This window comes from Bubalus kerabau, chromosome 1 (genome assembly GCF_029407905.1).
Source record: "Bubalus kerabau isolate K-KA32 ecotype Philippines breed swamp buffalo chromosome 1, PCC_UOA_SB_1v2, whole genome shotgun sequence".
Taxonomy (NCBI): domain Eukaryota; kingdom Metazoa; phylum Chordata; class Mammalia; order Artiodactyla; family Bovidae; genus Bubalus; species Bubalus kerabau.
In genome coordinates this window covers 58,052,605-58,075,663 of record NC_073624.1, presented here as the reverse complement: position 1 = coordinate 58,075,663, position 23,059 = coordinate 58,052,605, and the positions used below count along the sequence as shown (strand labels likewise).

The 23,059-nt window shown below is 34.8% G+C and overlaps 1 protein-coding gene across 6 annotated transcripts in view; it reads right to left on the bottom strand.

Annotated features, from left to right (window-relative positions):
- Window positions 1-9,958: 9,958 nt before the first annotated feature.
- BLTP3B (bridge-like lipid transfer protein family member 3B) overlaps window positions 9,959-23,059 on the bottom strand; it is an 88,722-nt gene continuing 75,621 nt past the window's right edge. For all 6 annotated transcript variants that reach the window (XM_055576225.1, XM_055576207.1, XM_055576191.1 and 3 more), the window contains 4 exons: window positions 21,245-21,498; window positions 20,825-20,933; window positions 12,067-12,260; window positions 9,959-10,186 (listed from right to left, as the gene is read on the bottom strand). In XM_055576225.1, the coding sequence (XP_055432200.1) occupies window positions 10,052-10,186; window positions 12,067-12,260; window positions 20,825-20,933; window positions 21,245-21,498 (692 nt within the window). In that variant the 3' untranslated portion in view covers window positions 9,959-10,051. The remainder of the gene's footprint in view (window positions 10,187-12,066; window positions 12,261-20,824; window positions 20,934-21,244; window positions 21,499-23,059) is intronic.

Sequence of the window (23,059 nt, the reverse complement as noted above, 5' to 3'; positions counted from 1 at the left end):
GAGTAAACAGATGCTAAAATAACAATAGATGGTTCTCAATTTTGTCTAAGGAAGAGAATTATCTTCAAGGATTTTGCTTTGCTGAAGACGGGTGTATACATCACAGCTGAGTGTTTAAGATGCAAAGGCTGAACATTCTACTAGGCATTTAAGTAAGTTGCTCACGTTAGAAACCATGAATCAACCCTAGACTCTTAGCTTTCATATACCATGTCCAATCCAGGAGCAAATTCCCTACAGCTGCACCTCCAAAATGCATCTAGGCTCCAACCACTTCTCACCACTTCTGTTCCTTTAACACCTTTGATCCTATACCTTTCAGTTGCTAATGTCATACAAAATTAACATCATTATGCACTGTGTCCAAAAACAAAAACTAATAATTTTTAATGCATTGTCCTCAAATGATACAGAAAATAAAATCTGGAGTTACAAACCAAAGTTACAATAATACTAGCTACTGGACTAGTAATTTTTTTAACATATTAGTCTCTTAAATCTTGTATAAAACAAAGAGTGGAGTCACACACCATTGTTACAATAATACTAGATTTTATAACTGTCTATATATTTACTTTTACTGACTTTTATTCCTTCATATGACTTCGAGTTACTGTCTAATATCCTTTCATTTCAAACTTTGTATGCCTTATTTTTAATGATGACAGTCACTACTGGTAAGAGTGCTCCTGAGGATATGAACTTTGCTCAAGCAAAGTGGAAAATTTTGGAAAATTCATGGTCTTTGATGCAGTTATTCCACTTTTAGAAATCTATCCTAAGAAAATAATCCCAAAATATAGGCAATCTTTTGGAACAAAAATGTTTGTTAGAGTTACTTACATTAGTGAAACACTGGGAAGACCCATATGATTAATAACAGAGCAATTGTTACATAAATTTAGTAATATATACTCAATAAGTCTTATATAATAATAAAATTATATCTATAATGCATTCAAAGTGACATGGGGAAATAATTTATAGTATGTTAAGAAGAAAAACTATTCCATGATTACACAAATGTAAATGCCAGGCAATTTGTGTAATTACAAAATAGAATAGTAAGATGTAACATTGATGAAAATATACTTAGTATACTCATATTATTAAGATACTTTAGAAGTGGACAATCCAAGCAATTATGCTAAAAAAAATACAATGAGGTTGTGATAGGTAGAATAATGCCCCCCCCCCCCACCACAATTCACCTCCCTAGAACTTTCTGTTGTTTTATGTGCAAAAGGAACTTTGCAAATGTAATTTAGACTTTCAAACATGGAAATTATTCTGGATTATCCAACTAGCTCAGATCTAATCATAGGAGTCCTTAAAAGCTGTGAATGTTCTCTAGGTAGAAACAGAAGAGATAAGACAGAAAGGGAAGGTCAGAGAGATGTGAAGTGTGAAAAGGACTCAACCTACTGTTGCTCACTTTGAAGATGGCAGAAGGAAGTCTCAAGCTAAAGGATATGGGTGGACTTTGGATGCCAAGAACAATTCCCAGTTGGGAATGACAACCAGCAAAGAAATGGAACCTCAGTCCTCCAAACCGCAAGGAACTGATGTAGGCCAACTGAATGACTTCAAAGCAGATTCACCCCAGAGCCTCCAGAAAGGAATGCAACCGGACTAACACCTTGCTTTCAGATTCTTGTGACTCTAAGAAGTGTTCCCAACTGAACCATACTGTACCTACTGAACTGTGAAATAATAACCTGTAGTTTCTTATGGCAACAGTAGGAAACATTCAGAGGGTGAAACAGAGGAGGTCAGCTTAATAACAACATCAGCACACTATAAAGAGGAAAGGAACACATACCTTCACTTTTGTTGTTGTTTTTTTTTTTGCTGTGCTACACAGTATACAGGATCTTAAGTTCCCTGACCAGGGATCCAACCCGTGCCCCCTGCAGTGAAACGCAGAGTCTTAACCACTGAACCACCAGAGAAGTCCCACCTTTCAAATATTTTTGATCATGGAGACAACATACATACTATAAAAGGAAGCTTAATAGTATTCCTGGATGGACTGAGAGAGTATTGTGCTTAATAAAATATGATAAAATAAGTAAGACAAAGAAAAATACTTTGTTATTGCTAATGTGTGGAATCTAAAAAATAAAACAAATGAACATATTTTATATAACAAACAGAAACAGACTCACAGATACAGAGAACAAACTAGTGGTTATCAGTTGGGAGATGGAATGCGGTATGGAAAAGACAGGGGTATATTATAGGATACATTGTACAGCACAGCCATTATTATTCTGTAGTAACTTTAAATGGAGTAAAATCTATAAAAATATTTAATCATTATACTGTACACTTAAAATAGTATTAATAGGCTATCACCAAAAAAGGGTTAGAAAGAGAAAAAAGAAGGTTGTCATGGGTGTCACACCACTCTAATACAATGATTTGATAATGAAAAGATCAAACGGTCTGGTCATTCAAGGCAGTTTAGGAATTTGGGTGCAATTAAGAAAGGTAACTAAGCAGTGGATTGTTAAATACATATGTTGAACCAACCTGTGAGCCTGGCTATTTGGAAGTAAATGTGCTGTCTCTGATCAAGTCACATGGTTAATAAAATCATTTAACTATACTTGATTTTAGCCTAAAGGCCGAGAAGAGGTATTAAAATCATTTAATTATAGATCCACATTGTGTCACTCTTTTCTCAGGTCAGCACCTCTAGATGAAGACTGACTGGGAAGACATGGAACTCATTTTCCTGGTGCTGTGTGCAAGTTACTTGGGACTAGAATAATACAGGTAGTCTAGGTTTAAGATAGGAACTGGCAGGCTATTGCCAACTGCCTATTTTCATAAAGTTTTACTGGAACATCGCCATATCCATCCCTTTTCATATTGTCTGCAGCATCACTCTGTGATGGCAGAACTGAATAGCTGTAACAGATACCACATTGTCCACAAGATACCATTTGGCCCTTTACAGAAAAAAAAAAAAACAAAAAAAAACACCTGCTGACTCCTGGACTAATGAATACAGGGCTTAAATGAAATGAGGTAAATGGAAAAATGTACACTGAGGTTTAAAAAAATAAATTACAAATATAAAGAACAGGACAGACCTGACTCAGCAATAATACAAATGAACGAAAAAGTCCTAATGGTTACAAACCAGCACATATTTTGTATAGACAGGAAAAAAGTCCTTAAAAACCAAGTAGACATACTCCTGTGCTGTGCTAAGTCACTTCAGTCATGTCCAACTCTTTGTGACCCTATGGACTATAGCTTGCCAGGCTCCTCTGTCCATGGGATTCTCCAGGCAAGAATATTGGAGTGGGTTGCCATGCCCTCCTTCAGGGAATCTTCCCAACCCAGCAATTGAACCCATGTCTTCTGTGTCTCCTGCATTGCAGGTGGATTCTTTACCCACTGAGCCACCTGGGAAGCCCCAAATGTACCCTTAGATTACCCTAAAAGAAACAGTATCTGGACCAGTACTTGCAGTTCTTCTGGCATTAACCATGCTCCAATACATACTCTTCTCTCCAATCTGTTCTCTGCCTAGAACCTTATCATTCTGGTTAATGAACACATCTTTCAGAATTTAGCGTAGATATCATCTCCTCTGCAAAGCCTTTGATTCCCCAAAAGTAGGTTACATGTACTTACCTATCGTGGCATTTAACTCATCATATTAAAATTGAAATTTACTTGTCTAGCTCCCTGTGCGGGAGATTTAATCCATGTGGGCAAGGACAGGGAGCTGGTATCCTAATACCAGACTCAATACCTGCCATGTAATAGTTTTAAACATGTTTTGGGTTAATAAATCCCATTATAGTTCTCATCAGTCAGACCACATGGTATTAAGTATTCAGTCGAGCAAACTGCTGGTTCCCCACTCAAATCTATCACTTCCCTGCAGGCAAAGCCCCAATTTTAACCAGTGGTGGTTTTGGCAGGAGTGTGATATACTTCAGTAAGGGACATGAGGGCACATCTGATGAGGAATTTCTGAAAAGGAATTTTACTTTTAAAAATAAATAAAGTCACCAGTGTACATTTTTATATTATTTGTGCTTCAATTTCTAAAATGTTCACACAAATGGCCTCTGGGCATATTAAAGAACTGCACAAAAAGTAGATCAAAACAAAATCAAAGCAGAAGCTGACTCAGCAAAATATATTAACAAGACACTGAATTCTGAAGGCAAAAAGTGGGGTAGAGGACTTAATAAGCATGTAAGAATTGTGAAGTATTAACTGGACCCCCACTAAAATTATAGGAAAGGCTTACACATATGATTACAGTTACTCTTAAACATCTGTGCTAATGCAGCAAATATCTACCACTTTTAAAATATATACTTGGCATTGGCATGTTTTTATACTAAGAATATGGCAATCCCTAAAGTTCTGTAAACTTACAGAAAAAGGAAACTAAAAGTTGCTTAGCTTGCTCATTCTGTTTCCCTCTTCAGAACTCTTTTGCCTTCCCTTCATAGTTCTAATGCATCATACAGAAAACCTCTTGTTCAACAGCAAGGAATGGAGAAAGTGAAAATAAACCAGAGTGAAGAAAGCACCAAATGATTATCACAATGTTACATACACTATTAAGAATTATGAAGCAAACGTATTGAAGACAAAATGCTAAGATGCCACAATATTATTGCTATGCCAATAAAATTTCTCCAATAGCAGTAAGCTATTGGAAAAGTCCTGACTCACTTTTCTGTAGAAATTGGAATCTTAAGATCCCTACAGATATACTTTTGTGGGCAAATCATTTATGGAAGAACTGAACTTCTGTACGTATGTGCCAATCTTTGCACAATGAGTTGAAGACTGTCCGTTTCCATTTTGTTCCTCAGACTTCAGTTCATATGACACACCGAGTGAATTTCTTGTCATAGATTTCTCTTAGTGACTGGAATTCTGTTCAACATTATTTCCTTACACTGGATTTGCTCCCTATGGTTACTTTTAAAAACTTCTGCCCTGATTATACTATGTATATTTTAATTGGAGTTATTTTAAGTATTGTGAAAAGAAATTTGACTTTGATCAGATCCCTAATGCATTTATTTCACCTACATCCTTCAGGGTAATTTTGATCTCTACTTATTCTTTAGTCAAATGCCTTCTTATTTTTGCAATTCTTAAGTCTTGATAGCTGTGATTCAGTATCTTGAGTTTTTTGTTACATCAATAAAACAATTCTCTTAAATGGCTGAAAGAAGGTTAATCACTTCACTGTATAATCCTAACCTCCAAAATGCTCAAGTATATTCCTTCACTTAAACCATCAAAAAAGTTCACATAAAAGTGAAGAATTAAAGTCAAGAATAAGAAATTTTACTTAACATTCAATAAAATGAAAATAAAATTTAATGTATGTTATTTAACATCATCTTTTTATTTAAACGGTTTCAAAATCTTTTAAAACCTATTACTCCTCTTGCTGATTCAGTGATACTTTTTCTTCTAAGACCAAAAAACTATCATACAAATGGAAAAAAAGACATTTAGTTGATTTCATATTAATATTTCTTAACATTATTCTCCTAAAAGAGTTTCAAATTCTCAGACCTACCAAAACTACACAGGAGTGTTGGCAACACTTATGCCGAATTTTAATACTGTAACATTAACATGAATTTCCCTCCACTGTACAATGATCCATTGGATAATACCTAATGGTTTCTAACACAACCACACATACATTTTTGCTTCATATTACCTTAATTTTTGTACTTCTCAAAAAGGCAGCAAAATTTTTTTAAATGTCAAGTATCATAATTTAATGAAATCAGTGTTTTGAAAACATTACTGCTTTAATATTTCTATATATCCTGTATGATTCCAACTTTTCATATTTTATCCTAAAAGGAAATTGAAATACAGCTCAAAATTTACTCTCTTCAGCATCCCTGGGTACAAGGTCAAATGAGACTGTTCATACCTTAAGAAATAAGGCACAACTGATCTTAGGTAACAATTTCTAAAAACTGAAAACTATTTCAGCCACTACTCTTTTGGCCTTACTTCCATTCTGTTTAGCTAACAGGACTGGCAGATTTTAACAGCCACAACACCATATGCTACAATCAAAACCAGATGACATTCTGGCACTGGCAGTTGTAATGAAGTGGGGCTAATTTTCAGTTCTGTGATGATTTGTGATAAATTAAGTAGAATTTCAGATTCTCAAAACTCAGAAGAGCGTAATAGAGCAAATTTCTCCATTCTCCATCTTTTTTCTTTCTGTATGGACACAAGGAGTCTGTCACTTTTAATAACTACCACCTCCTACTCTTACGCCTTATGTTTCATCTCCCCTCAATCCAACCGAGAGGAAGAACTCAATACCTGAAAAACATCCTTGATATCTCATCCATTATTTTATTATTTCAACAAATTTATTGAGAACCTACTACTTGCCAGGCACTATATGAGGCACAAAGAATACAAAGTTGAACAGTGACACAAAAACACAATTCCTGTCCTATGGAGTTTACAATCTGGAGGGTCTACATTAATCAAACAAATATATATAAAATTACAAAGGTGTTCAACATTAAGTAGAGGTCATGTGATAATATAATTTTTTTCTTACTCTGAAAAAAATTAGGGAATGCTTCCCTGAGGAAGTAGTGAATGAGCTGAGATCTGAAAGACAAATAGGAGTCAACTAAGTGATGAAGGTATTTCAAGCAAAAGAATAGCATGAACAAAGGTTCCTTTGGTGGAAGAAACACTTTAATTCTCACTAATTTCAGATATTTAAAGTGCAGTAAGAGTCAAATACAAAGTAAGTGAAACAAGGAGCACAATGAAACTAAGAAGTAATAATAGCTAACTTCTCTTAAATGCTTTTAAGGTGATGTGCCAGTCACTGCTTTAATGTTTTTGAGGTATTAACTCTTTCAATGTTCAGAATTATAAATAGCAGCCCTAATAATTGATATCATAGGTAACATAAAATATTTTTGTTTCCATCTAGGGTTAGGTGAGTTACCTTGATTAAAATTGCACTTAAAAAAAAAAAAGAGAGAGAAATCTGCCTGCAGTATAAAAATGAATCAGAAAGGTCAGGGTAGCTTAGGAAGACCAATTAGGAGGCTATAGAAGCAACTGCAGGCAAAAAGTGCTAATGTTAGCTTAGACTAGAAAAGTGGTAAATGAAGAGAAGTAGACAAATTTACTAGGTAAAATGAAAGGATGTGGTAATGAATTGATGGGGGGGGCAGTGGTTAGAGAGACAAAGTTCTAGGTTACTAACTTAGGAACCACTGTGATGGTGGAACCTTAGATTGGATACATTAATAAAAACTTAAAGAGGAATATTTAACCCTTGTATTGACAAGTACTGAATAAAAATAACCACAATAAAAACCCAAAATAAGTTTCTGATTAATTTTGTCATATATTTGCCTGCAATCATATAAAGCTATTCTTACATGGCTTAAATAATAATGTTTCATTACAACACGGTGATCTTTTGAACTCTACAATGAGAAAAGATAAAAATACAATACCAAGAATATGTTTTTCGCATATATGAAATTTAAAAGAAAAACACTAATATAATTTTCTTCCCCTGATTGCTAACATCTCTGCTAGGGATTTAGCAAAGACAAGGCAACTTTAATTTTAATTTGTGGTCATTTAAAAACTCTAATAAGTGTATTACAGGTTGATTCTTATATTTCTCATACAGCAAAAAAGATTGAGACTAACTTAAACAAAATTCTCCCCTTATTTTTCAAGTAGTTTGTTTTTATATACACACACATCTTTTAAAAGCATTATATTCATCTTAAAAAAAAAAGATAAAAGACCAATAAGTGATTACTTTCCCTACCTCTGGAAAAATATGTGAAATAAGGAATAAGGTTTAAATAAAAACATATAATTGGGATTTCAGTGAAAAGAGCAGGTTATTAATTGTGATTTCAGTCAAGTCATTTGTTCTTTCTGAGCCATAAGGTCTTTATTAAACTTTTAAAATGTAAATAACACCTACCTCACAGGCTTGTTGTGGGAATTATACAATGTTTTTGGAAATGATTTATGAATTTTAAATCTCTATAAAAATAGTAATCACTATAAATTTTTAAAAATCTAACAAAGCATATAGAATATTCAGCTTCATATTAATTATTATCTCTACTGTTTATATGATTTTCTTGAGATGGCCAAATAAATTGAAAATAAGAAAAACATTCAGGATCTATAACAGTAATTAATTATAATACATCATAAATTTAAAGTTCATATGGAGCAAATATGTCAAATCTGAAAACCATTGCAAGTTCTAGAGAAGTTCACGTACCATCATCCTGCTTTTCTATAATAGAGACTGCTTTTGTAGAATATATACCTATAGATCAAAAGTACTCTACTAAGGATATAAGCTATACATTCAAAATATTTAATTAGACCTTTGCTTTTAATCTAAAACTATACAATAGTTTTAGATTAAAATGGTTTAACATGATTTCTAAAATACTCTGAGGTAAAATAATAACAATTTAACTTGTTCTTTGCTATATCCTTAGCTCCCAAAACACGGCCTGTATTTTTAAATAATGTTAATGAAAATGGACAATAAAGACAAAAAAAAAAGGCCAGTACGATTTTCAATAAAATATAAAATCACTCTAACACTTAACATAAAATGAAACATATTTCCTTCCAAGTATTTAGATATAGGAATGGCTATATAAGTCATGCCAACAAGCAAAGCACCATAAAGTATCCTCATGTGGTTGAAAATTTGAAATTTTTCAAGTAACTTAAACAAAGAGCAGTCCAGCTGTTTCAGTTCTATCTTGAATATATTTATGTTTAAGAATGTGAATTTTAAAATAGACCCCACTTAGTTTAATTTTACCAGAAATATATTTTAAATTGTTAAAAGCCTCTGTTTCTTAAATACTCATAAACTTTTATTTTATAATGTATGATTGACACTCTCTCTCATGTTGGTTTCAACCTTAACAATCCCTAGAAAATAGAACTCAGAGTTTACCAGTTATTCTTTTTTCAAGATATAAGTCACATAGAACTTTAATCAAAACTAGCATTATAAATTCAACATGTGCAAACAATCACCTGTTAAGATACTGTAGGAAGGGTATGAAATCATTTTATGTATGTGAAAAGAAAATTCTCTGAAAACATTACCCTCCTTAAATAGAGGAAAGATGAAGATAAAGAAATAATATAAACAGTATTAATTAAAATTCTTATAGTTACAAATGCTGCCAAATTTAGCAGGATAAATTACTCTTTGACGTCTAACAATACATGTTTTAAAGGAATGTACAAGTAATGCTTTTTAAATCAGTTGGCCATATACTCTAATGCTTTGCTTTTTTACAGTTTGTGCTTTTTATTTTAACATTTGTACCATCTTCTTTGTTGAAAACTATAGCTTCAACTTATACAGCGTACCCATCACTTAAAATGATTCTTTTTCACATTTTAAAGTTACCTCCTACGTTCCATAGGGTGATGATTTTCCAGAGTTTTCAAACCCAGCAATTAGATAATTTATTAATTTGATTGGACTTTTTTTTTTTACAGTAATAGTTATAGATTTAAGTACATAATTTTAGTAACACTTAAAATGTAAGCCTCCTTTTATTTTACATTAGCCCTAAAAGCATCTGAATCTCTGTAAATAATAGTAAATTATTAACAAAGTGATAAATAAATTCAGCAATCTGTGAGAACACAATAGTTTTTCATTTTTCTTTTTTAAAAATGTATATAATGTAATATCAAAATTAGGAAATGACATCTTCTATTCATGAGGCATAGAATTCATCTTACAGTATGCATTGACTTCCCTATATCACACCAGTTTAAAAGAGGGTTAAACCCTAAAACACAAAACAACCAAAAGATTGTAATGCCCATACCTAGTATTTTCTAAACTGGTTTTGGAATAGTCACCACTTCATCACATTCTATTTCATTTTATTGTCTTTTCATGAAAAGGAAAGTTTCCCATTAATTGGTAACATCACATTATAAATATAACCTCCACACTCCAAAGCTATAACTTGAGTTTCTGGCTGCCACTCCTGATATTCAACTGATGGAGAAGAGCATCTTTTTCTAAGTGAGCCTCTGCAAGAGCCATTTTAGCTTTAGCCAATTCTTGTTTAAGTGATTCATTCTCTTCCATGAGCTGAAATGATAAATTTGGAAAATAAGAAAATGTAACCATTTTCAGGAAATACAGACTATTTATACAGTATCTAAAGGTGTGACCCACAAGTCAGCAACATTATCCAATGCTGGTGAGGGTGCACTTAAGCTGAAAATTGCTCTGAGAAGTTATTTGGAAACACATACCAAGCACTTACAAATGTCCTTAAGTTTTGACCCAGCAATTTAAACACGAATTAACTCCTAAGTTCCAAATCTAATAGTGATTTTGTTTAATTTCAATTTCCCTTAAGATGCTGCTGACCTCACTCCTCCTTGCTAAGCCTCTCTCCTCTTTCACCTTTTATGTCACAGGTATTTCTTGTTTACCCCGCTCTACCTATGGACTTTTCATCTTTCCCTCTGATGTTTAAGAACTGTTAAATTTTTTGCATTCTATTAAAGTCCATAATTGGTTGCCTTCTCTTATCACTTGAGTCACTCCCTTAGATGTCTCTTCTACTCCTGTGGCTCCAACAATTATGTATAATCTGATATAGGGTAAGCCTCTCTTGAGCTCCAGAGCCACATTCTGAAGATCTCACTGGACATTTTCATCTAGATGTCAATAGGTCTTCTCTCATTAAGACTCAGTTCAATCCTCTTAGAACCATTCCCTAATCTCTAATGAAGAAAATGTGATAAAACCTTCTCCACAGGAAAAAGCATTTACACAGATACATTAAAATATATGCATTCAACTTCAAAGAGTTCTCAGATTTCTTTTAGCTGCAGCTTAAGAATGCTTGTCTCACAGACCAAATTGGGTATTTTATCATACTTTCCTAAACTCCAGTACATATAACACATGTATGCTGTGACTACTGTTTACACACTTCTACTTTCCCATTCAATTTTGAGTTTCTCAATAGGGAGTGGTATTCTCTTCCAATTCTATATCCTTAGCTTAGAGCGGACATCTAACAAATCCTGCTAAATAGATGAATAAACTCATTCTGTAGTTTCATCATAGAGAATTAAAATTCTGCTGGATAGAATTTTATAACAGCAAAAAATAAGAAGCAACTCAAATATTAACAGATGTTAAGAGTAACCTTTAGAAATGATAATATTGCCACACCCATATTAATCTGCCATTAACAATAAATATGAAGCATTGACTATACTTCAATAAATATAAAATAAAATAGATGAAGCATATGCAGCAATATGGAAAACATTTGTTAAACAACATTAAGCAAAAAGTACAGTATATATAAGTGTAAAAGTGTTAGTCCATCAGTTGTATCAGACTCTGTGACGCCATGGACTGTAGCCGACCAGGCTCCTCTATCCATGGAGTTCTCCAGGCAAGAATACTGGAGTGGGTTGCCATTTCCTTCTCCAGGGGATCTTCCCAATCCAGGGATTAACCTGTTTCCCCTACTGCAGGCAGATTCTCTACCGCCTGAGTCACCAGGGAAGCCCCACAGCATATATACTAGGATAGCAATTGTTTAGAAAAATTATGGAAAGAGACTGAGAGGAAAAATTTAAAAAATACTTATAGCACTATAGAAGGTTACAATATGTCAGAGCTGTTTTAAAATATTTTTCCAAAGTTCTGAAATATTATGATACTTTTGTAACTTAAAAATAAGACATCAAAATGAATATATCCTCCAATTAGCCTTGGCAGATGCCAGAAATGGCACTGTCCCACATTTCCTCCTTTATATTCTATTAGACTACAACTTCTGTGAAGGCTGGGAATGGCCATACCTTGCTCAATACTGTATCAACTAACTGCCTAGTACATAACAAGCACTCAACAAACATGATTTAAATAAGTAAATAAATAATGCCTAATAATTATGCTAATTGCTGAACTGAATGAGTATGAATTAGGTTTCCCATTACCTGTTCCCTAGTAAAGTCAAAAGAGCACTCAGGAAAGTTGGCTGACTGAGAAGGCCAAGGAACTTCTGGGCTCGTCTGAGTGGCTTGAGTGACACTGTGTTGTTTCTTCAGATCACATGTTCCACTGGTATGTAGCACTGAATCACTTTTGACATTTTCTTCCAAATCATTTCTAGTGTTAAGTATCTGAGAATCTAATCAAACAAATAAAATATTCAGATAACATTTCTAAATACTTGATAAATTGTAAGTTCTCTTGTGAAAACCTAATTTAAAATGAGTATGTCATAATAAGAAGACCTTATTATGAAACAAAAAACAATAAAGTCAAATAAAGAAAAAGCTCATTCATTGGAAAGATTAACAAACTCAAAATCAAAAGTTCATCTGTTGAAAAGAAGAATAAAATTGAAAAAACCTTAGTTATATAGACCAAAAAATAAAAGATAAAAAGAAAAAAATTAGCAGAATCAGAAATCAAAGAAGGGACATTACTATTGTCCCTTTAACAGAAATAAAAATAATTATATAGGAATACTGTGAAGAATTGTATACCAATAAATTAGATAACTTAGATGAGGTAGAAAAACTTCTACAAAGACACAAACTACCAAAACAGACTCAATAAGAAACAGACTAAATCAGTAATCAAAAACAAAACAAAAATATATTCAGAGAAAAGCCCAGGCCCAGATATGGCTTCAAGAGTAAATTCTACCAAACATTAAAAGAATTAATACCAAATCTTTACAAACTCTTCCAAAAAATAGAAGAGAAGGAGCATCTTTTAACTCACTCTATAAAACCAGTATTACCCTGATTTCAAAACCAAAGAAATCATAAAAAAGTAAACTAAAATCAATATACTTAATATAAATGAATACAAAAACCCTCAATAAACATTGGCAAACTGAACCCAGAAATATAGTAACAATAATTATAGGTCATGACCAAGTGAGATTTACCCCAGTAGTGCAAGATTGATTTAACATTCAAGAAATAAATTAATGTAGTACATCACATTAACACAACAGAATAAAACAAAAGCCACATGGTCATCTCAAGCAGAAAAAAGATATTTGACAAAATCCAGTACTTTCTCATGATAAAAACAGCAAACCATGATAAAAAGAGGGACAGAAGTTCCTCAATCTGTTAAAGGAAATTTTCAAAAATTCCACAGCTAATATCACACTTAATGGTAGAAGACTGGATGTTTTTCCCCTAATACTGGGAATAAGACAAGGACGTTTTCTCTCAATACTTTTACTCAACACTGTCTCAGAGGTCCCAGCCAAGGTAATTAGGCAAGAAAAGGAAATAAAAGGCATCCAGATTAGCAAGGAAGAAGTAAAACTATCTCCATTCACAGATGACATGATCTTGTACATAGGAAAAAAAAAAAAAAAAATAGAGAATCCACTAAAAACTCACAGAGCTAATGAACAAGCTTAGCAAGTCTGCAGGATATATGATCAATATACAAAAATTAATTGTTTTTCTAAGCACTTGCAATGAATAATTCAAAATTAGATTAAGAAAACAGTTCCATTTAAAATGTTATCCAAAAGACAGGAAATATTTTTACAAATCAATATTTTTTCTAACTTTTTGGATCACAAAAAGTCAGAGCATTTAGGTTGCAAGTGAACAGAAGCCCAAGTCAAACTTGTTTTTAAACAAGGAAATGTATTTGTTTCCATAATAGTAGAGTCAAAGTGATGGTGCTTCAGGTATGGACAGATATTGGAATTCATATGATGTCCTCAGGAGTGTCATTTTAGGAACCTGACTCTATCTACTTCTCAGGTCCACTTCTCTCTTCTGCGTTAGTCCAGTCATATGATGGCAAATGTAACCTCTGGTGACCAAACACTAAGTAAGTTTTACATCCTGTGACCCCTTTGCTCTCAGTGTCATTTTCAATTCACACACAAAAGACTCAGAATGCTTGGTTCACAGTCCATTCATGTTATCATTCAGTGTCCCATGGGCTGAAATCTTTTGATTGGTTCACCTGGGTCCCTTTCCCACTTTAGTGATAGGGCCATATGATTGTCAGGTTCAACCAAAACCACACTTAACTGTCATGACAGAGAGGTAGTTCATCAAACCAAATTATATTAAGAAGACAGAAGAGTAATATCTGTTCAACATAATTTTTCCCCTTAAAAACATTCCCAGAAGGTGTCAGCTAGGTCAAAGAACAAAAATACTTTTTAAAGCTTTTGTTCATATTGCCAAATTACCCTTCATAATGTTTCTAATAATTTTACCCTAATTTTTGATGTATCAAAATAGTTTTATCTACATGGGTAAATGTCACTGAATTGAGTTTTGGTCTGTTCTTGAATTCATATTACAGAAGTCTCAAATCAGAAACTACTTTTTACAGTATTGTCCTGTACTGATTATATTTTAAGTACTATTAGTTAGAAAAAATACACAAGAACTGTTGTACTGGGTCAGACTAGCATACCATTCAGCTTGGTAGGGATTGTAAGGGAAATCCTTAAGTACTACGCCACGGAAAAGTCAAATCCTCTACTCTTTCAAACTCAAAAAACTCGTAAGACCCCTAAAATTTGACTTGATTATGAGTTTATCATATACTTTTGGCTTTCAAACTTAGAAGAGCAAAACCCTTCTTTTAAATGAAATCTGATATAGAATGCTGCTGCTGCTAAGTTACTTCAGTCGTGTCTGACTCTGTGTGACCCCATAGACGTCAGTCCACCAGGCTCTCCTGCCCCTGGGATTCTCCAGGCAAGAACACTGGAGTGGGTTGCCATTTCCTTCTCCAGTGCATGCAAGTGAAAAGTGAAAGTGAAGTCGCTCAGCCGTGTCCGACTCTTAGCGACCCCATGGACAGCAGCCTACCAGGCTCCTCCATCCATGGGATTTTCCAGGCAAGAGTACTGGAGTGGGGTGCCATTGCCTTCTCCTGATATAGAATGCTAATATACAGTTAAAAAAAAAAAAAAAAAAAACAGTCTCATTACATAGGCTGTAGTGAGGAAAACAGGGTCCAAAGCCCATTCTATTTAGCCTAAATATCTCACCACTCACAGGATCCTAAGAATAATGAAAAACCACTGACCAAAACAACTCTGAAATCCATTTTATTTCAAACATTGGGAGGTGAAATGAGGAGAGAAAAGGGGAGGGGAAAGAAAGAAGAGAATAGGAAGAAATATGGAAAGAGGAAAAGAAATGAGATGGAGAAAAAGGGAGGAGAGATTTAGAAAGTAGAGAAGAAAGAATGAGCATGGCAAAAAAGGAGAGGGAGGCAGATGTAACTGGAGATAAAAAGGGAGAGTTAACTGTGAATCTGCTTCTGTTCTGCACATCCATTCACCTGTAGTACCATTTAGATTCCACATGTAAGTTAAATCAGAGAGTATTTCTTTTTCTCTGACTTACTTCACTAAACTTAATATTTTCCAAGTCCATCCAAGTTGCTGCAGATAGCAAAATTCATTCATCAGTTCAGTTCAGTTCAGTCGCTCAGTCATGTCCGACTCTTTGTGACCCCATGAATTCATTCATGGGTATCTGAAATTACCTGTTTGCTAAATTCAAATTTATATTTACATATGTATGTGTGTGTACATAGATACTGGGTTGGCTAAAAAGTTTATTTGGGTTTTTCCATAACATCTTATACACACAGAGAGAGACAGAGGTATGTTAAAGTTTCTCTATGACAGTACTATCTCAATATGCTATGATTCCATTTCTCTTTATTTCAAACAGCTATCTTTTATACATTTTCAGTTATGCTGTTACATGGATACATACATTTTTATGACTAAGCTATGTTTTAGGAGATCTTTTATCAATATAAAATTTCTCTCTGAGGCCAATGACTTTAACAGGCACCTCACAAAAGAAAATAAACAGATGGCAAATCAGCATATGAAAAGATGCTGTACATAATACATCATCAGGGAAATGCAAATTAAAACAACAGCATACCACTACACACCTATTTAGAATGGCCAAAATACAGAACATTGACAACACCAAATGTAAACACAGACAGAGCAACAAGAATTCTCATTTACTGCTGTTGAGAATGTACAATGGTATGGTCACTTTCTTCCAAAACTACACATCCTCTTGACCATGAGACCCACCAATCACACTCCTTTGTATTTACTCATAAGGTGCTGAAAACTTATGTCCACACAATTCTTTACAGCAATTTTATTCTGATTGCCAAAATAACCAACCAAGATGTCCTACAGTAGGTGAAATAAATTGTGTTACATCAGACAATGGAATATTATTCAGCAGTAACAGGAAATGAGCTAGTAAGCCTCAAAAAGACATGGGAGAAACCTTAAATTATATTACTTAGTAAAAGAAGCCAATCTGAGAAGGCAAAATACTGTATGACTCAGATCTGACTCTGGGTATCTCTTGAAGGTAGAGCTGACAAGATTTTAGGTGACCTATTATTTTTTACTTCAAAGATGATGTTTTTAATTTTTAACGATTTCTAAGTAGAATATGAGGGAGAAGGCAATGGCACCCACTCCAGTACTCTCACCTGGAAAATCCCATGCACAGAGGAGCCTGGTAGGCTGCAGTCCATGGGGTCGCTAAGAGTCAGATACGACTGAGCGTCTTCACTTTCACTTTTCACTTTCATGCACTGGAGAAGGAAATGGAAACCCACTCCAGTGTGCCTGCCTGGAGAATTCCAGGGACGGGGGAGCCTGGTAGGCTGCCATCTATGGGGTCGCACAGAGTTGGACGCGACTCAAATGACTTAGCAGCAGCAAGTACAATATGAAAAGGCAAAACGATAGAATATTGAAAGAGGAACTCCCCAGGTTGGTAGATACCCAATATGCTACTGGAGATCAGTGGAGAAATAACTCCAGAAAGAATGAAGGGATAGAGCCAAAGCAAAAACAATACCCAGTTGTGGATGTGACTGGTGATAGAAGCAAGGTCCAATGCTGTAAAGAGCAATATTGCATAGGAACCTGGAATGTTAGGTCCATGAATCAAGGCAAATTGGAAGTGGTCAAACAGGAGATGGCAAGAGTGAACGTCGACATTCTAGGAATCGCGAACTAAAGAGGACTGGAATGGGTGAATTTAACTCAGATGACCATTATATCTACTACTGTGGGCAGGAAACCCTTAGAAGAAATGGAGTAGCCATTATGGTCAAAAAAGAGTCTGAAATGCAGTACTTGGATGCAATCTCAAAAACGACAGAATGATCTCTCTTCGTTTCCAAGGCAAACCATTCAATATCACAGTAATCCAAGTCTATGCCCCAACAAGTAATGCTGAAGAACCTGAAGTTGAATGGTTCTATGAAGACCTGCAAGACCTTTTAGAACTAACACCCAAAAAATATGTCCTTTTCATTACAGGGGACTGGAATGCAAAAGTAGGAAGTCAAGAAACACCTAGAGCAACAGTTAAATTTGGCCTTGGAATACGGAATGAAGCAGTGCAAAGACTAATAAGAGTTTTGCCAAGAGAACACACTGGTCATAGCAAACACCCTCTTCCAACAACACAAGAGAAGACTCTACACATGGACATCACCAGATGGTCAACACCGAAATCAGATTGATTATATTCTTTGAAGCCAAAGATGGAGAAGCTCTATACAGTCAGCAAAAATAAGACCGGGAGCTGACTGTGGTTCAGATCATGAACTCCTTATTGCCAAATTCAGATGTAAATTGAAGAAAGTAGGGAAAACCACTAGACCATTCAGGTATGACCTAAATCAAATCCCTTATGATTATACAGTGCAAGTGAGACATAGATTTAAGGGACTAGATCTGATAGACAGAGTGCCTGATGAACTATGGACGGAGGTTCATGACATTGTACAGGAGACAGGGATCAAGACCATTCCCATGGAAAAGAAATGCAAAAAAGCAAAATGGTTGTCTGGGGAGGCCTTACAAATAGCTGTGAAAAGAAGAGAAGCGAAAAGCAAAGGAGAAAAGGAAAGATATAAGCATCTGAATGCACAATTCCAAAGAATAGCAAGAAGAGATAAGAAAGCCTTCCTCAGCGATCAATGCAAAGAAATAGAGGAAAACAACAGAATGGGGAAGACTAGAGATCTCTTCAAGAAAATTAGAGATACCAAAAGAACATTTCATGCAAAGATGGGCTTGATAAAGGACAGAAATGGTATGGACCTAACAGAAGCAGAAAATATTAAAAAGAGGTGGCAAGAATACACAGAAGAACTGTACAAAAAGATTTTCATGACCAAGATAATCACGATGGTGTGATCACTCACCTACAGCCAGACATACTGGAATGTGAAGTCAAGTGGGCCTTAGAAAGCATCACTATGAACAAAGCTAGTGGAGGTGATGGAATTCCAGTTGAGCTATTTCAAATTCTGAAAGATGATGCTGTCAAAGTGCTGCACTGAATATGCCAACAAATTTGGAAAACTCAGCAGTGGCCACAGGACTGGAAAAGGTCAGTTTTCATTCCAATCCCAAAGAAAGGCAATGCCAAAGAATGCTCAAACTGCTGCACAATTGCACTCATCTCACACGCTAGTAAAGTAATGCTCAAAATTTTCCAAGCTAGGCTTCAGCAATATGTGAACTGTGAACTTCCTGATGTTCAAGTTGGTTTTAGAAAAGGCAGAGGAACCAGAGATCATATTGCCAACATCTGCTGGATCATCGAAAAAGCAAGAGAGTTCCAGAAAAACATCTATTTCGGCTTTATTGACTATGCCAAAGCCTTTTACTGTGTGGATCACAACAAACTGTGGAAAATTCTGAAAGGGATGGGAATACCAGACCACCTGATCTGCCTCTTGAGAAACCTGTATGCAGGTCAGGAAGCAACAGTTAGAACTGGACATGGAACAACAGACTGGTTCCAAATTGGAAAAGGAGTTTGTCAAGGCTGTATACTGTCACCCTGCTTATTTAATTTATATGAAGAGTATATTATGAGAAACGCTGGGCTGGAAGAAGCACAAGCTGGAATCAAGATTGCCAGGAGAAATATCAATCACCTCAGATATGCAGATGACACCACCCTTATGGCAGACAGTGAAGAGGAACTAAAAAACCTCTTGATGAAAGTGAAAGAGGAGAGTGAAAAGTTGGCTTAAAGCTCAACATTCAGAAAACGAAGATCATGGCATCTGGTCCCATCACTTCATGGGAAATAGATGGGGAAACAGTGGAAACAGTGTCAGACTTTATTTTTCTGGGCTCCAAAATCACTGCAGATGGTGACTGCAGCCATGAAATTAGAAGACGCTTACTCCTTGGAAGGAAAGTTATGACCAACCTAGATAGCATATTCAAAAGCAGAGACATTACTTTGCCAACAAAGGTCCGTCTAGTCAAGGCTATGGTTTTTCCAGTGGTCATGTATGGATGTGAGAGTTGGACTGTGAACAAAGTTTAGCACCGAAGAATTGCTGCTTTTGAACTGTGGTGTTTGAGAAGACTCTTGAGAGTCCCTTGGACTGCAAGGAGATCCAACCAGTCCATTCTAAAGGAGATCAATCCTGGATATTCTTTGGAAGGAATGATGCTAAAGCTGAAACTCCAGTACTTTTCCACCTCATGTGAAGAGTTGACTCATTGGAAAAGACTCTGATGCTGGGAGGGATTGGGGGTAGGAGGAGAATGGGACAACAGAGGATGAGATGGTTGGATGGCATCACCGACTTGATGGACATGAATTTGAGTGAACTGCGGGAGTTGGTGATGGACAGGGAGGCCTGGCGTGCTGCAATTCATGGGGTTGCAAAGAGTTGGACACCTTTGAGCTACTGAACTGAAGTAGTTATTTTCCATAAAAGCTTGTTCGTGTTTGAGTTCAAAATCCTATCATGTCTTTGAGGATATTAATTATATTTCTTTAAAAGTCTCAACTTTTCTTCAGTACTCTGAAGTACTAGAACACTCTGTTCTGCTTTCTTACAAGATAAGACTTGAAGTTTGGAGATCTTAAAAGTATGTGAGAGCAACAGCCACACAGCAAGCCTATCTTCTCACCCCAAAGCTATCTTCACCTGAGCTTTAATCAGTAATGAGGCTGCCGTTTTAATCTTTTTTGGTATGACTTCTATGTTTGCTGTAGCTGTTCCCCAACTTCAGAGAGGAAGACTCTTCAATCAAGGGTTCCCCAGAAACTGATTCCACCTCAGCAATAGTTGTCTCATGGTTTCTGGCTATAGAGTTTTCTAGTTTGCCTCTTTTCAGTCCCTCACATTTCACCCTCAATTAATAAAGTGAAATTTAGAACACCTAAGTCTACCAACTCAAGCTCTTTCCACACTACCTTATAAGACATAGTCCTTACATTAGAGACCTTAAAAATCTTATTAGGATGGAAATACAAAATTTAAGCAGAACTAAATACACAGTAATAAACTATAAAGTAACTAATGTATGGCAAGTAAGTACTCAAGAATTTTAAGAAGTCACATGTGGTTATGTAGAAGGGTTCACTGAAAAGTAGATGCATGAATCAACCCAGGAAGGACTTCATTCAAAACACATTTGTAGAATAGATACTAATCAATTGTAGATGAGTTATTTCTGAGGTAGAGGCTTATACATGGATGATATTTTATCACAAGGTACTAAGTGTCCCTCAATCATCTACTACTACATACGTACATAAATATAAAATAGTATATAAAAAGTATGAGTCAAAAAAATAATCCGCATGTAAACAATTTCAAATTTCAGTAGGTGTTCACTTAAACTGTTTTCGTATGTACCTCTGATATGAAAAGAGCCATCATCATTTCTCTCTACCACGAGATGATCAATATGAACAGTCACAGGAGCTGGTTCAAGGGATACTGTACTACTACGAGGACTGTCATCCTACGGGAAAGAGAAATAGTATTGGCATGTTGCTACTGAAGTAAAAGATAAAATCATTTTCAATTAATCATTTTCTTAAACACTACTTCTGCCCAAAATATTTTAATGAGTTAGAAATATATCTTTAATATGCTTTAGTTGATAGAGTGAGAAAACTCCCCATTCTATTTTGATATTTTCTAATTTCTAAGAAGAAGCTCTACACCGTCACCACAAGGACCAACAAGTTCATATTGTTAGGCAAGAATCAAAGTCCAATTGGCTAAATGAACATTTATAAAATGAAAATATAAAAATATTTGTTAACATACTTTTAAATTTATTTTTGTGTTAGAAACTTGTATTTTCATTGGCATCACTGTTGCAACTGTTTCATCTTCCAAAAAATGTTGAATATTCATAAGAGAAGACACAAGAAACTCAGTGCTGAAGTTTTCTATATGGCATTGCAGAAATCCATTCTTTTCTGCAAGCAAAGAGTGTATTACAGCACCAGGCCCACTTTCAAATCTCAGAGTAATCTCAGGAGAGGATTTAGAATGAATTACAGCTTTATGATCTGAACCTATGAAAAAAGAACAAATAAAAATTGTAACTTTGTATTACAACTCAAAAATGTCACTCTCAATTATTTGTCTTAAGGTCACTGTCACTTTGAATAGTATTAAAGCAATAATTAAAATTTTAATATGTATTCTTAATTTAAATGATATTTACAGTTCATATGTAACACATGGCTTCCCAGGTCGCTGAGTGCTAAAGATTCCGCCTGCCAATGCAGGAGCCCTAGGAGATTAGAGTTAGATCCCTGGAAGGGATCAGGAAGATCCCCTGGAGGAAAACATGGCAACCCCTACCAACATTCTTGCTGGGATAATTCCATGAACAGAGGAGTCTGGCGGGTTACAGTCCATTTGGGGTGCAAAGAGTTGGATATAACTAAGTAATATAACACATATTCAACACTAATTTCCCTAATTTCCATTTTTATAGACAGTCTTCTACTGCAATAATGCTGTCTATATTTTTTATTTGTTTGCAACATGCAAAAACATGCCACAATATAAATCTGACATGATTCATAACTCAGGTATTTTGAGTGTCTGAGTGTGTACATATCTATACATTTATAATATAACAGACAATTGCGATGAAGAAATAGTCATGGCATTTAAAGTGACTTAAGCCACTTCTTAAGAAGTGACAAAAGCCTGAAGTTTTGTTCGTTTTTTATGAAAATCAAGCCCTTAAATAACTGGAAAGGAAAACAGAGAAGACCTCATTAAAATGTTACTGTTGAATTACAATCTTAAAACTATATTTATACCAAAGGAAATACAGATATGTTTCTGTTTATATTTATGTTTACTTATGCCTTTGCCTTTTTCCCAAAAAGAATTTGAGGTGGATTACACCGCTGTAAGGAGTCAAGTTCAAAAAATATTGTTTAATTTCAATAAAACACCCATAGAATAGCTTTAAAAATAAAAGTTCCTAGTGGAACTACTTAAGTGAATCAGCCCTCATGGTAAATAAGTATTTTTATTTGACATTATCTAGCTCCAAAAAGAATAAGAGGCAACACGCACATGGCACAATCAGAATTAAAAAATAAGCAGGGAATGAAAAAGTAAAGATAGGTGGTAAGATTACTAACTCAAAATATATTATTTAAATTTCTGAGCCAAAGATAGATCAAAAATAGCTTTCTAATAGCAAAGGGAAAATACAATCAGTTTCACAATTCATAGAACCCATGAGATAAAAACAAACTGTTCTGGAAAGGTGAAGCTATTTCATTTATTGAGGTTCCAAGTTATCTGTCCCATATGGGCCCTTATAAGAAGACCCCACTAATCAAATTCATGATGAAAAGATGTTTATTTTCCCTCAGTATGTATGTGAATACTTTAGTCTTACAGAAATCAAATGTATACATATTTATAAAAGGGAGAAGGGAGAAAGAAATTAAAGATATGTACATTTATGCACCAAGGATAGATCTCCTTACACAACACAAAGTGGAGAGTTGTTTTAAAACTTTTATTTCAGATAAAAAATGACATTTAATTAATGCTAGCACTACTTGCTAAGATTCAAAATAAATAGTATAGATATCAGAAGAG